This window comes from Pholis gunnellus (assembly GCF_910591455.1).
Source record: "Pholis gunnellus genome assembly, chromosome: 1".
Lineage (NCBI taxonomy): Eukaryota > Metazoa > Chordata > Actinopteri > Perciformes > Pholidae > Pholis > Pholis gunnellus.
The window spans coordinates 18,185,096-18,201,682 of record NC_136528.1 but is presented as its reverse complement, the minus strand read 5'-3'; the positions used below and the strand labels follow the sequence as shown (position 1 = coordinate 18,201,682).

The following is a 16,587-nucleotide window of genomic DNA, read 5'->3' as shown; positions in this document are numbered from 1 at the left end:
CCTGTTGCAAATCAACTAACGTTCTGTGCATTGCCAGATGTCTGTAAATTAACAGACTTTGGACATGCTGTCCTACACAGATGATGCAAAGTTGTAGTAATGCTAGAAAATACATAGCTGCTTATTGTATTATTATATTGTTTATTTATAGGTGATCGTGCACATGAATTTGATGAATTGGACGGCGATGTGGATGTTTTGATGTAAAAGGAATCTAACAGTGGGGTTGAAGATCTTTCTCCTTGTGTTTGTGAATACATCATATGCAATCATATGACACCACTTTATATTCTGTCAAGGGGAAGAAGGTGTTGGCTGGGCTAAGTATACAGGAGATAGAAGAGAGCTGTTGTTTTGGTCTATATTTTTCAGGTTGAACTGTAAGAGGGAATTTCCTATGATAGGGTACTTTATTTAATCAATAAATGAATGTTAAACTCCTCTTCTCTCCACCACTCCCTTTTTCTCTCTCTATCTCCCACTAATCCCATGAACATTTTGACAACCAGGCCATTCTCCATCTCGATATACTCCCTATGTCCAAGCGAGCTGCTGGCGCTTGGGTTGAATAGCCATGCATTGCTGCATGACTTACAATGGGGACAAAGGGGAGAAAGAAAACAGAACTGTCAAGGTTATCATGTCGGTAGTAAAACTAAAAAAAGTCTTGGTGGCCTGTTTTGCAGCAAATTCTTGGTCTGGAATGTGTGTCACCATAATGGTGAAAGGCGCCTAGACTTGAAGGGCATGTGCTAAAAATAGAATGATGACATCGGAAATTAGTAGCATATCTCAGGTAGCAATAAATGCCTGAGTACTACTTGGACCAGAAAGGAAAAGTGAGACGTATAGCTATTTTTTTTTTTCAATTGAAAGTATCATCAGAACTGAAATAAAGACAGATTATCATGCGATTACAGTACTGTAGTAAGTGAATACTATTGTCCAGCACAAAATATGCACTGTATTATAATAACTGGTTACCTAGGATATGACTTTGTGCAAGGAGAAATCCAACTGTAACTTTAAGAGTCAGGATGAAACAGACACTACACAGCTTGCTCTATCTTTAAGGTGTGTTTACCAATCAGTATGTGAGAGTGAGTCACACACCAACTACTCCCACCATAAGACAGTAAATTAAGACTCCTTTCGATCTCAGGGTTTATCTTATTCCACTCTAATCAGTATATTGATCTGACCGGCGAGAGCCTGACTTAGACAAGAAAGCCATTGTAATCCTTATGTCCATTCACATCCTGATGGTGTGGCTCAAGGTTATACACACATCACACTCAACCAAAGTACCATACTGTAGAGAGTTAACCACACACGTCACTATTGAGATCCAGGTTCTGGGGCTAAACCACCCATATGTTGGGAACATATGCTAGAGTATTTGGGGCTATGGTGCTACAACAGAGCTGTCGTTTTTTGTTATTGTCAACAAATTGTATTAAAAGATCAAAATCATAGGTTTGTCAGTCCATTGCTCATTATGTTTCGACTTCCCTTCTCGGTCTGTTTGCAATCGCCCCATAACACATTCATTCATATTGAAGATTTAAATATTGCTGAGTATGTACTTTCACTTTCAGAAAGGTTAAATAATTACCTAAAAGTTGTAACTGTTCTTTTAAGCAAAAGTTACTCACACAGGAGCAAATAGTGCATTTGCTGATGACTCATTTTAGCTGCAGGTGTGGTGAACTCTTGAGTAATAATAGCAGAGAGATGCTGAAGGTGGAATCAATTGAAAATAAACTGCAAAACCCATGTTCATCGTAATGTTCACTGGAAAACAATAACAGTCTATGGCATGCAGTCTATGGAACAAACTATAACAGCCTTTGGCAACATTGGGAATACTTACTAGCATCATTAATTCACTGCTGGTTTAAGGCTTTTCATGGGGAAAAAAATAGAATATCAGCACACGTTAAATGTGTAATGGAGCTGAGGTCACATTACAAAGAGCAGATGAGTTTGTGCTTACGTGGATAGTCTTTGGGATGAATCTTCTCTGACCAGTTCCCATAGAAGGTGACTCTGTACTTTGCTGTTCCACAGGCACAACAGTTGAGCAGAGGTTTATCTGTAACGTCTCCATATAGGGATTCTGTACAGTAATGAGGGGGAAAGTAAAACATCAAGAGAGAGAAATACAGAAGACCACGAGATAGGTGTAGAGAGATTGCTCGTTAGTATAAGGAGCAGATGAGAGTGGTGCTCATCATAACAGGGGCTGGGTGGTTTAAGAACATGGGGAGCAGAAGGGAGAAAAGGAGAAAGGGCATGAGAAAAGGGGAGGATATAGCATGGTTCCTTTGATTTGTTGCACAGTGTGACATCCAATAGTATGCACAGTCAGGTGGTCACACTCATTTATAATCAGTCACATGCCAGAGCATAACAGCAGAGAGGACTGTCCCTGCATCAAAATCAAGAATGAAAGAAAATAGAGTAAAGAAGACCAATAAAAAAGAGACTGTAAGCGGGGTGGAAACAGAGTAATGGCAGGGAGAATGAAGGTATACACATGTATGGTAAATGATGTATTCAATGTCAATAAAAGAAGCCTACCTTTCTCACACATTCGCTTGGTGAGTGAGCCTTCATCCTGGAAATAGATTATCCTCTTCTGCACAATGCTTGCCCTGCACAAAGAGAACAAAAAGAGATGGAGGCATTGAGGAGTGGGGTTTGTTGGGACCAGCACCAAGTGCAAGCATAAGGGGCAAACGTACGGGGAAAAGTGTAGTTTTAAAATGAAAGAGAAGACAACAGGCAGCAGGAAATGTGGGAAATCTTGGCTTTCAAGATGTGATAAAGTCTGAACGGAGGATTGTCTCAACAGGTGCAGAGTTATTTATAATCATCTTCCTGTTTTTTTCAGCAGACTTCTAAAAGCAGGTATGAGAGCCAACAGGATAATTGCGAAATCAGGCTGTCTTTTAGATGGAGGAATTCAATGTCTCGTACAAATACCGCAAAAGCAATAAGAAATTGAAAGGCTGAAGAAAAACTGAAAGAGAAAGACGGCAACTAACAAAGTAATTAAAAAAAGTTTCTTCGGCACTGTAAATAAAATTCACAGAAAGAAAAAAGACAAACGTCCTAGTAGGCTACTCACTGTGTCGATAAGCACTGATTGACAGGCCAACAGTAATGCTCCCCAAAATTAGAGGCCTGGCAGAGGGGAGCTTCTCTAGATTGAGCTGTCTTGAGAGGCTTGTTCCACCGGGTGGTGGGGAACACAGGTCTAAGAGGGGCCTTGACATGTAAATCAGCCACAGTCCAGAAGACTGAAAGAGAAAACAAGCCTCCAGGCACCTAACTTCCTCACAAACACCAGCCTGGTGTCCATGGGGATAAAACCCAACAATGATGTGCTGGATGGATGTGCTCCAGGTGGGCCGAGTCCAGCTGGACTGTTAGGATACCATTTAGTATCACACTAAGCTGAGCTGTGTTGTGTTCTATTGAGCGGAGCTGATTCGTCCCTGACAGCAAGAAAAACCTTGACTTGGGGTAAATAGATATTCAGTCACCAAAAAATGCTGTGCACGTCACATAATTTAATTCCCAGTTTTATTGACACATTTAAATGACACTTTGATGATACTTTGGCATTATGATGGCATACTATACTATTTACTTTCATGGCATACTATACTATGATGTTTTTTACAAGATATTTTAATAATACTCTACTGTCAAACTATACTTTTACATTTTGGCTTATTATTTTATGTTTATGGACTTACTACACTCTGAAATTTGAATGACATGCTATTACATTCATATTCTACAGCGTCAGGGTTATTGCAACCCTATACAGTCACACTTTAATGGCACACAATACGATGGCATTTTGATGACATACTAAACTATCACATTTTAATAACATACAATACTATGAAATGCTGCTTTGGATGTATTATTAGTAATGCTTTTAAGATGTATTTGTATGACATTTCTTTTACCTACTTTACTTTGGCATGTTTATGGAGTATGTCATTTTAAGATATATATACTAGACTATGAATATTTATCGCATACTAACATTTTTATTACATTTTATCTTGTCATGCTGTATCATTTAATTTAAATGGCAAACTAATTATATTCTATGGCATGATGTAATATGACATTTTTAAGAATCTTTAATGGATTACTACACCATGACATTTTTTATGGCATAATATACGGAGACATTTTAATGATATTTAATAGCTTATTATAGTACATAAATAAATACTTAACAGAAAGTTTAAAAAAAATGTGACTCTTAAAATAAAGTACTTTTAGAAAAATGTATTTAACTGAATTGTCTTTGCCCTTCAGCTTTAAATGTAGTTCATTCATGAACTTCATTTCGGATGTGAGTGGGTACGTTTGTTCAAAAGATGTGTGCTTTATCTCGTAGTAACGCTTTACATCACCACTTATAATAATCGCCACGGTCTCTGAACTTGAGACATACTGGTTTTGAACTGTCCGTGGGAAGACTGAACAAACAAGAGTCTGTCCATTCTTGGTTAAAGGCTCTGGTCTCGTTGTCCACTTTTCTCTTTTTGGAGAAGGCCATGTGAAATAACTTCTCTGACTCACGTATTATTCTGACTGTTGGGTCTCTATCCCCGTCTCTGCCATGTGTGTGTTTATCTCACTCGAGTCAAGGGCGATAATTATCGCAATACACATATTTCATATGGCACAAGAAAAGCCATAAAGGCTAGAAAAATAAATAAAGTCGCTCCGTCAACATTTAATAATTCTCAATTATCTATCAGTTTTAGGTCTGGGTCCAGATTCAATGGCGTATAGTATATGTGTAAAAAAAAGTATATGTTGAAAAAACACTAGTATTTTTCAAAAGTCATAAAAAGTCATAGTATAGTACGTCGATAAAGGTCATAAAAAGTTACAACATAGTATGTTGACAAGACAACCGCGCTGCTCAGAGAATCCTATTTTACTTTCACTAGGTTACATAATTATGATGCGAATGCGGAAGTTACTGAAGTGGGGCTGGCATGGTGAAATTACGTTGTAGATGGACTCCAAGAAGCGCGTCTTACATTTCGCCCATTCTAACATCATTTGTAATGCAGGTTATATAAAGAGCTCCTTCAGGGACAGGCTGCAGTGTGTAAAGGAGAGATACCGCAGCTACTTCCTTCCTACTGCCTTCCCACTTTACAATCAACACTGCTTCCAGCAGATCGCATAATGGATGGATTCATCCATCCATCAATCATCTTTAACAGCTTATCCTGTTCGGGGTCGCGGGGGGGCTGATCCCTGTTGACAATCCCAGTTGACATTGGGCGAAGGCAGGGTCACATTAACACTGCTTCCAGCAGATCCCATGAACCAAAACTGACAATTCATTCATGTGCAATATAAATTCAACTGTTCAATATTAGTATTTTCTATGGGCATAATGTGAATTCAACCGTTCAATTATATTAAGCTTTTACTGTTTAATTACTGATTATAGACCTATCTTGTCCTTTTTAACTGATACTTGTTGTGATTGCACTCACCCCTTTTGCTGCTGTAACACTGCAAATGTCCCCGCCGTGGAATGAAGTATGATGTTGTCTTAAACGTGGACAACCGGGACAAAAATATTACTTCATTACCGAGGTAGGAATAAAAAATATATAAGCTGCCAGTTTATATGATAAATATTGAGATTGACTGTGTGTATGTCTCCTGACTCCCTTTTGGACATTTAATATTTGTTAAATTATGTAGTTGATGACAATTTGTTTCTTGACAGTTTGCTATATTTACTGTTCATTGTACGTGTTATTGTTGGTTTGTTTTTTACTTATTTGTTACATGTTCCAAATAAATTAATACGAAGACAATTAAATGAAATGGTTGTCACTGTCCACTCATATTCATCAATGTGAATCCCATTAATGGAATGGTGCGCATTTTAAATGTTGCTTCCGGAAGGAATTGTGAGGCGGCAATATCTTTTTTTCCTTTGGTAAAGGAGAGTCCAGTATTCCCTTTGCTAAAGGAGATAAGAAAGGAACCATTGAAGCACCTACCGTGCATATTGAGATCATTTTAAAAGCTCTCATCATGGCGGCAACTTAAAGACTTCCGGGTTAATTCATTCAGTTAGGAAAATGAATTTTCTACCGCAGCCATAGTATAGAATGTATAGTATGTCAAAAAAAAAAAAAAAAGTTATACTATAGTATGTCGAGAAAAGTCAGAGGGACACCGTGTCCCAACAGCAAGTGCTGCATTTCGTCACGTAAACGACGTGTCAGCTGTGCGCTCCAGAGATCAGCCACCTAAAAGATGGATGAGTAGTACTTACTTTTTAAACAATAAACATGTTTTCTATTGTGAGATTAACTTGAGATGACATTAATGACAATATAGACAGTAAGTAGGAAACCCTGCCAGCTGCCACGTTATTTAGGTTTATGTAGTGAAATGGGGGGGTATCATTTACCTCTAAATGATACCCCCCCACAGAGCGTCCGACAAAAGTTCAGCTCAAAATGGTTGATCGAAATGGTAAAATATTCAAATTTCATCTCGTCCCAGAAGATGAAAAGAAAAACAATCCGAAAAATTGAGATTTTTATCGGTCAATCAAAACGTAAGGATTTAAATTTGTCTTAAAACACACTATCTTGAGTTAAAAGCTCCTCTAGACTTTCAACACTTTATCAGCAGTGCCACTGATCGGATTCAGGTAATGATTTCAAGGCTGTAAGCCACAACAGCCTTCCTTTTCAGTCAAATTACCGTTGTAACTCTCCTACATACTAATAATGTATACCACATGCATTGCCAGTCGTTTTAACAGAAAATCACAGAAAAATTCACATAGTTATGCGATTATACTATACTACAGTACACTCACTCCGTCTCACACACATTATACAAATTCACACGCACTATTCTCTCTCACTTTATCACTTTATAATTTCAGTGATACACACCATTATTCTCTCTCATAAAAATATGTTGTTTACTCTCGAGAGTATATTTGTGTACATGTGAGATTATGATAATGTGTGCAATAGCAAGTATGAAAACGGCCAAAAAAATTAACATGGATGAAAGGATTCAAGGTAAGTGACTGAACCAGCACATCTCTAATTGTTCACGCTTTAATTCAATCTCACCCCAATTTCAGATATCTCCCTGAGAGAGAGGAGCACCCTCTGCCTCACTGCTTGCCCACTCTCCCAGGCTGGCCAGACAATCAAGCGGAGTAATGCTTATTTAACATCCAATTTAAATTCTATCTCACTTTGCCGTATCCACACCACCGCGCCGATCCTAATCACCCCGAAAGTGCACTGATTTAATGTGTGTGGGGGGGATGGATGTATGCAAGTTTAAGAGCTTAATAAAAAGAGAAAAAGAGGAAAATATTAAAAAGAATAAACAGAACATATCGCACTGCCCCCATATTGCACAGTGCCAGAGAGGGATGACAAATGTATTGCTTCCTACAGACAAAGGGAAAGATAAAAGATTGCAGCAACTTCAATGGCGTCTGCAATATATGGACTATATTTTGATGTGACTTACTCTGTCTTCAACCACAAGGATTCCCCTGTGACAATAGCTCCTGATCGGTCAACCATAGGTCATGTTCGATGTTATCATTAAGTGCCCCCTATGAGCAAAATGGAAGCCAATTATTTGTAATCCAATTAGACACGAAGCTAAACATTTGATTTGGAAAAAAGTCGAATGGTCAGAGGTAATGATTTGGATCAACACACAACCCTTTCACTGGTTTCTTCAGGTTGTAATCTTTTAAGTATATTGTGCCTATAGAGTTACTAGAGTAGAGTAGAATTGAGAGTACTAGAGTTGGGTTCTGATAACCAGTTCAATTTTAGAAGATCCCGTTTCTAGTCGGAAGAATACCGTGATTTGTTAAGCTTAGAGGCTTATCCATCCCTTATCGAATGTTTATCTCTATTCACTCTGTTTTATTTGCAAAGAGCAAAAAATCAAAGAGGCAGCTTCTTAGCCAGTGTGAACAACACTTTTACAGATTAAAATGACCAACATCACTGGCAGTGATTACTTGTAGCTAACAAAGAAACTGTGTTCAGTGTTCTCTGCATGCCAGTGCCTTTACTGACCAAAGATCCTTTGAAAGTGGAAAGACACATCACTCTGTAACACTACTACACGATTACAACGCGATTTTGGTAGTGCAGGGGTGAGTACACAGCCCGACAAAACAAGACCAGCGACTGAGATGCAGTGATAGAAACCTTGGCCTGATTGAATGTGATTCTTTGATGGTAATATTTTCAAAGTCTGTGCTCTGAGTTCAGGAGTTTGAATGCGCTTCCTTGCCTGCCCCTATCATCACAGACCAACCATACGAAACCAAACCACCAAGCTCAGTCTTTCCATCTAAAAGACATCAGCTGACTGTCAATTATAGTGTAACAAACCACTCGAGAGGAGAAACAGTTCTGGGACAACATTTGAGTCACAGGAGCTTTCTAACAGAAACATATATGGAACACACACACACACACACACACACACACACACACACACACACACACACACACACACACACTTCTAATTTTATGGCCAGATGTTGTTTTTTATTTAAATGACCATATGTTAAAGGCAGACTGACTGACCGAGCTCTCTTGGGATACAAATTGGAAAAAAAACATTTGCCCTGCCATGTGGTGGTAATGAAAATGTCCTCTCTAAGGTTATCTATGAAATTAGCAATCATTTCACATTATGTTGTATCTTTCTATGTACATTTGTTGACTACACAGTATGTTCTTGTTTATGTTGCCTTGTTTCTCTACTGGTATGTGCTGTATGATACACAGTACACAGCCGTAGTGTACAAGAAGGTCTCTCCCTTTGAACAGTTTACAAATAAAAATCAGTCAGTTACAGGAGTTGAACCTCCTCAATCAATAAGACTTATTTAAGACTTTTGTTCTGTTGCAGCACAAAGGCATACAACATCCTTGTTGTCTTTATGAGTGGCAGTTAGATGGAAGAACAGTGGCAAATATCCACTTTAAACCTGTATTCATGATTTTCAGAGGCATCTCTTTTGAACCTCTATCCCTTGCCCTACTGCCTGCGCCCTGGTATTACTATATCCACACCTCTGCACTTTCAAGTATTTCTTTCTAGGCTGTACGCTCTGTCACTCTACGCTCTATCCATGAGCTTATCCGAGTACAATCCTTCCATCATCCCATTGGTCTCTATGAAGAGTGCAGAGGCTCCGTATGACACAACCTGCTGTAAGAAAACTATGACAACCCCACAGTGAAGATGAAAACTAAGAGGACAACAGGTTTTTTTTCGAGAGGATGAGACAGCGAGGAGTGAGAGAGAGTATAGGAAAGCTCAGACGTTATTGTGAGGGCAGGTCATTAAGATACTCCAGAAAGACAAGCACAAGGGAAATGGAACACATGAAAACATGCGTTACTAAAACATGTAACCTTTTCATCATCCCTTTGTACATAGGAACAGCAGAGATGGAGCGCAGGCAGCATAGAAACCCACTGGGTACAAACACAGTTCAATAATGCATTGATCACAGGGCCTTGTGAGTCACAGTCCCTATCTCTCCGCCTCCTGTACTCACATTATTTCCCCACAGTACTGGAGTAACAATTGGATTTAGACCATGATCTTGATTCAGGTGAACATTACTTACCTTCCAAGCAAGCCCGAAGGAAACACAAAAGCAGAACTGATTGGTGGCAATCAGCCATATAATTATTAAAAGTAATGAATAGTTTATAAAGCCCAGGGAAATGAAACTTTGACAAGACGTTCTGTATTTAACTGTGCTTAGCTTGGGGGAAGGCATGTCATAAAACAGATTTACTTTGCCAGTTTCTTTGCTAAAAGTAATGCACTCTAACACATAAGACAAGCAATAAATCCTTAATTTGGTCTGAGGCGTGGTGTGCTGTATTGCATTACACAAAAAGGTTTTTCTCTTATTTAGTCCTCGTTGATATAAATGCTATCAATCTGCTATGATAAATTTAAATTGCAAAAAATACAACAAGTGGTTGCCTGGAAGGTGGAAAAAAACAAACTACACCATCTAAAAGCTTATAGTAGGCTTTGACAATGATCAGCAAGAAATCATCACAAATCAAATCTATCCTTGAGACTTCCATCTAATATTCTCCAGTGATCTGTGGGCATTGATGTAGGGAGAAAAACAACGGCATTTAAACTTAGAAAGGGGCAGCCTTACTCACTACATTACCAGACCTCATAGAGCATAATTAATTACCGTTCACCAAGTACGAGGACCTGTTCAGCCGAAAGTGAATCCTCCATCATTACTGTTTAGCGTATCTCTAAGTATTTGAGCTGAGGACTCGCCTCTCCTCATCAGGCTCAGCATCAGGTCGCAGTATACGTACTTAATGGCGACACAGCCGGAGCCACTGGGGGGCGCAGTCCAAAACACCTGGATGCTGGTGCGTCTGCGAGGAGTGCTCTCCGTCACTGCAGGGGGGCAGTTGGTCATAAACTGTGTTTCCTCCTCATCAATTATCTGTAAAGCAAGCGCATACACACACACAGAGAGAGATTAGTGATGAATAAAAATGTCCTCAGACAAGTCTTTCATCAAAAGCCCTTGAAACAGCTGCATGTGATTTTATACATTATGCGTTGGACAATTCCACATTCATTTCCTCTACTACTGTTAGCTCCTAAGTGCTTATGAATATAATTAGAAGCTGAAACTGACATTCATTTCTTATTTGTACACCCCCTCAGGGGATTTAACCAAAAATAAATCCAAATTACACAACATGAGTTGTTGGTACAACAAACACATCTGACTATAGCAGCAATACGCTGAAATGAACATAATCTTCCCACATCCACTGGTTCAAACACGAGTGCATATTTGTTTAAGCATCCTGAGGTTCAGGATTCCTCCTATTGGCCCCATAATCAATATGATTGTTGATAATTTGATATCATTAACAAGAGAAGCGAGAAGCAAAAACGTTCTGCCACATAAAACAGACGTTATATATGTTGTTCTCTAATCTTTACTGTTTTTTTCTTGAGCTACGGGACCCAACATTTAACATTTAACAAGGAGTAGATACTGCTTATTTTTAAAGTATCGTAAAGGTAAAATCACTCTGTCAGAATAAGACAGATAGGCCGGTTGATCTTCCTCATTCCATTCCTTGTGAAAATCTGTCATCATTTGTTTGTTGAGGACAAGGACACAAAGCTGGTTAAGGCATTTGACACCAAACAGCAAAGTAATCAATCCAGTGTAGTGAATGTGTGACACTTCTTTCAGTTTCCTTATCACATGTCTGCCTCGTGGGCATAAGTATTAATACTGAGGGAATTATACTGGTGAAATAAAGTAAATTGAAGTGAAGTCATCGGTGCTCGATCAATCAGAGAGTTGACACCCAAATGCCCAATCATGACTCCATCACTATAGGCATGACAAAAGTCCCCAGACGCTTTGGGTCAAACTGAAGAGTCCAAATCCATGCTGCCCTCTACTCAGGTGCACAACTGAGACACTGAGCATCTCATTGATTTTAACTGGACAGGAAATTAGTAGAGAGGGTTGCATGAGGGAGCACAGCCAGCGAGCTAATGTTCACTGCCCAGAGACTAAGGATCTGTTTGATAGGAAGTGACATCAGGGCAGTAAAAAAGGGAAACTTTCTCACTCCATAAAGCTGTCAGCAGAGAATTCCCTTTGTCATGCCATGTTATGAATGAGTTCCCTCTTAAAGTGGATTGTGTGTGGATGTGCATGCCTCTCTGTGTGTGTGTGTGTGTGTGTGTGTGTGTGTGTGTGTGTGTGTGTGTGTGTGTGTGTGTGTGTGTGTGTGTGTGTGTGTGTGTGTGTGTGTGAGTTAGAGAGTGTAAGAGAGATGGAGTCAGAAGGGGAGCCTGGGAGCTTTGTGTGAGTGTGTGGTTACACGTGCGGTGCATGTGTATGCAGTCTCCCGGATTATACAGCCCCCCCCCCTCCATGTTCCCATGGTTTCTAACAGGCATCCTGGGGTGGCCTGACTGGACTACAACACATTCTAAAACCAGTGAAGTCTTACGGAATGCATTAATTAAACACCATCTGCAAACAGAAGTAACCAATTTTCTGCTAAATGACCTATGACATGTTTCTTCTCTAACATTTTCAAAAGAGACAGACTTTGAGTGTTGGGAAAAGAGAAAAATGTGTCACATAATTGAAAAAACTGAGTTGTGTTTCATGATTTATGCACAAATTTGTGCATCAAAGTATAAGTGCTTGGCTCTACAGCTGCTGATCAGACCAAAACAATAACATTGATCTAAAATAACATGAAGACTGGACTGGAAAAGTGAATGCAAATGGAACAATTTTCACAATTGTTACGTGTCAAACATCTTTGTTGCCCTTATATTTGATAATCTTTGTGGAAATGTGACGTAAAGACGATGCACCCACAATCTCTGTTATGTCTTCATCTACGATTATGTCATGTTGCACTGAAAGTGGCAATGATTTCACCCTTTGCATCGCCACGTTTGCCATTTCTTGTTCTATCGTCTCACCCTGCTGAGAAGTAATGTCTCATCAGACATCGCCAGCGTTGCCCGCTGGTTTACGCTCTTGCCAACAAACACACATACACACAGTGGCATCTGACCTTCCCAGAGAGCTCAATAAAAGTGCTTTTCATCAAGTCGGGAGCTGTCCTGAGACGGCTGAGATGGAGCACACCAACAGATTTCAAATGAGCTGTATGATAAATAAAGCCTGACGTCTTCTGTTGCTGCTTCTTTTTTTTTCTCTTCTCTCAATGCCTGGAGGCCGGCCCACCCAGGGCCCTTTCAGAATGGAGGAATGGTGTGTGTGGTTCTGGATGTGTGTGTGTGTGTGTGTTTTTTGACATAAAAGACATAAAACATGAAAGACTAACTGAGCAGGTGATGATAGAGGGATATCTCTTTGGACGGCAGCTTATTTTTACTGCGATGTCACATGGTGCTTGTGTAACAAAACAGGTGACCATCTGCAGCTGTGAAAGAGACCTTCAACTTCTGACAACCTAGCAGACATATCCATTATTTTTACTTTAGATGCCAACATCTAAAGACTATGGTCACACATCTATCTATCATTCGCTGTGCACTCCACACTCAGTCTCATCCATGTGTGGAGAGCAAGGTGACTGAACGTGACTAAATGATGGAGTGTTTCCTCTCTTTGCTCCTGAAGTTTAGCTCCCTGTCACACCACGCCACCCTCTGCCATACTGCCGAAGAGCACGCGCAAGGCTGGCACTAAATAACAACATCATGAAATCAATTGCAAGGACAAATAAAACAACACAGAACAAAAACATGATGTTCCTGATTTGTATGTCCTCCCATATTCAAGGCTCAGGTCACAGAGAGTGCCACAGCATGGCAGTAGCTGTGATCTGAGCAGCTTGAGGGCTGCTGTGCACACCTCCCCATGTATTCAACTACAGGTTCAATAAAATAATAGGGTTTTATGAGGGAAGTGACTAAAGCCGACAGGTTCACAAAAGTCTTAAAAAAGAGAACCCCACACATGCAGTTAAACCCATTAAAAGTCTGCTTCTTTACTAGGTCTGCCCTAAGAAGACATATAATTTGAAGTTCTCAGCAGACCTGGGAATTTGGTTTCATGTACTTTATGTATGCCTTGCATTTTCTAATAAAAAAAAATAAACTGCATCTCATAGTATACTGGCTTTACAGTTGTAAACTACACTCAAGTGTTTCTCTAACATTTTGGGTACTTGATTCAGCTAAAAAATCGGTTGCTCAGGTTTTTTTTTTAATCCTTTAAAAACAGGATGGCATCCTGTGCACTGTAAGCTTTATGAATTTCTTGAAACGGCAGCCTAGACTTGGATGAAATAAACATTGGTATGACAAAGTGAGCTAAATGCATGAAAGAACAACGAGAACCAGTGAAGTGGAATGAATTCAAAGGTTATGACTGTAATGTTACATCAACTTGCCATGTAGTTCTGCACTGTGAATGTGCTGTAATAGCATCTACGCACATTACATGGTGCTCTATTTATAGCACTATGTATATTGCTTTGTAGCGTTCAAGAAATAAAATAAATGTCTTGAGTTTATTGTTGTATTACATGATTATTATCCTTTCTCGTTCAAACTCACCCACATACATATAACCCATCAACCACTCTTCTGCTTCTCTCTACGACTCAATAACTCACACTGTGTTAAAATTACAAAGGCCTCACATATTTGGCCATTATCACATGTGTGTAACTCTCTTGTATTTCTACAGTACTCCAGCTTGGTCTGCCTATGTAAAATGCATATTAGCCTTTCAACTGCATCAATTCTACACTTCCTACATACATGAACTGTATGTCTGCTTGTGGGCACACCACTCTTAAATTCCACACACGTGCACAGTACTTTCACCCCCTGGAAAGCTGAGCTACGTATGCTCTTTTCACATGCTATATCAAGCCCATTAGAGGAGGTGAGGTGAGAATAATCACACATTGACATGTGAAGACAGGAAGGCTGTGCAAAGAAGATTTGTCAAAACCCCCATCCCCCCCAATCCACAGTAAGATCAGCCTTTTTTCTTTCTTCACACAGTTCATGCACAATGCTTGTGCTGGAGTCCAGAGGAAGGATAGACATAAAGTACCATGGTTTAACTACAGGTGTGGTAGACTAATATGGTTTAATTAATTGCCATGTAACTGCACTGTGATAATATAACACACATACTAGTCTTCTTTTCCAATTGTACAAGCAGTCATGTCTTTAGCTGCAACCTTACCTGGAAATTTCCAGCGTAGTCCTCGTCCCTGTCTCCTTCTGCGCCCTCCCTCAGGGCAATGAGGGTGAACCCTCTGAAGTAGGAGGGGCTGGATGCAATCACAGTCACTGGATGTAATCAAACAAGAGAGACAAGCATCACTTGACCGAGAAAGCAGCTGAGTTACAATCCTCACTGCCATACACAAGACTAAAGTGGGCTTGATTAACTACCCGCCTGATTGTATCCTCAAGCAAATGTTTCACCTGTTTTTGAGGATGTATCTCAGATAACAGTCAAGTTCAATCTCTGCCTGGCAGATCCAGCAGAACATCAAAAGAAATGTCTCTTTACTTTGCAGGGAACAACTTTATCAGCTTCTTCAGGAAACAATTTCTATCCTTCAACAAGACTCATTTGTAGTATTAGTGAGTGCAAAGTAACTCTCCACTAATTCAGCTATTGGCTTTGGATGATATAAAACTATTTAGAAAACCAAAAAAGCTGACTAACCACAATGCAACATATGAGTCCAGAACAGCATGAGCCTTAGAGATTCACAGAGCAGATGGCACATGCCCATTAACAGCTTCCAATAACTTCCACTTTAGACAAAAGCTATGAAATCAGGGACATTCTGGCTTTTAAAAAATCAGTTTGAAAGAGAATACCAAAAATGAAGAGTTCGCAGAGGGATTTAGCTTTGTATAAACCTTTTTAATATTTGATTATGAAGGAGATTGTAATGCATAACCTACTATTTACTCATTGCTGTCCATATTAGGTTTGCTAATAATACTACTACTAATAAGCATTATTATTAATATTATACATTTTATTCATAAAGCACTTTACATGGTACTCAAAGATACTTTACACAAGTTAAAATGTTCATATAAAACAACATAATACAAATAAAAGCAAAGTAAATTGTTATCACCTTTGGCTTTTTAACAGTTCAAATGCATATTTGAGTGGGAGAAAAGATCATCTATTTACGAAATAAACATAGATTAGGCTACTTTCAGGGTGCATACACTTGCGTCGCATCTGTAAACTGTAAAACTTGTTTTAAGTTTGCATCGCCAACTGACCGCGGATTAATTTTTATTTCACATTACGCACATAGTGCCAACCAACGCAGTGTGCGTAAATCTCGCGGATAAACACCAACCTCTGTATGTGCTCCCTGGCTGGTAGCGCTCCGGGTCTCCCTCAACGCGGAGGCGAAACTCGCTGTTGCCCTCCTTCCTATTGCTCTGAGCCCGTAATATCCGACTACAATACCCGTCTGCCTTCCCGGCTCTCTCGGAGGGCTCCTCGGTGAATGCAAACATATTGCACGCTGCGGTGGAGATGAAGCACAGCAGGAGCATCAGGCGCGATTGTAGCCCGGTCCGTGTCATCATGTAGGTTTCCGACCGCGGAGTTGATGCGCGGAGAATATTGTCAGCGGGAGAAGACGTTTGTTTCAGCTCTCGTTTCACTCCGCAAATAGAACTCAACTTGCCAACTGGTGAAGTAGACTTCTGCTCTTGCTATGAGAGTAGAGCCATCCTGGCGCGTGAGTAGATCGCGAGGAGGAGGACTGACCGGGATGCGCCGTGCACTCTCGCTCTCTCCGAGCACTGCACAGTGTGTGCCGCTGGTTAGACTAGGCGAGAGAGCAGGGGTCCGAAGAAATGACCGAGAGAGGAACGAGCGCCGTGTGGCCGTCTCCAAGGTCACAGCTAGTTACAAAA

At 40.0% G+C, this 16,587-nt stretch overlaps 1 protein-coding gene across 1 annotated transcript in view; it reads right to left on the bottom strand.

Annotated features, from left to right (window-relative positions):
* The window catches only part of spon1a (spondin 1a), a gene marked incomplete at both ends in the record, with an annotated part of 54,962 nt that extends 38,708 nt beyond the window's left edge, over positions 1-16,254 (bottom strand). Inside the window, 5 exons of the mRNA XM_079165254.1 lie at positions 1,997-2,119; positions 2,584-2,657; positions 10,449-10,582; positions 14,867-14,973; positions 16,020-16,254. Of these exons, the coding sequence (XP_079021380.1) occupies positions 1,997-2,119; positions 2,584-2,657; positions 10,449-10,582; positions 14,867-14,973; positions 16,020-16,254 (673 nt within the window). The remainder of the gene's footprint in view (positions 1-1,996; positions 2,120-2,583; positions 2,658-10,448; positions 10,583-14,866; positions 14,974-16,019) is intronic.
* Between the last annotated feature and the right edge of the window lie 333 nt (positions 16,255-16,587).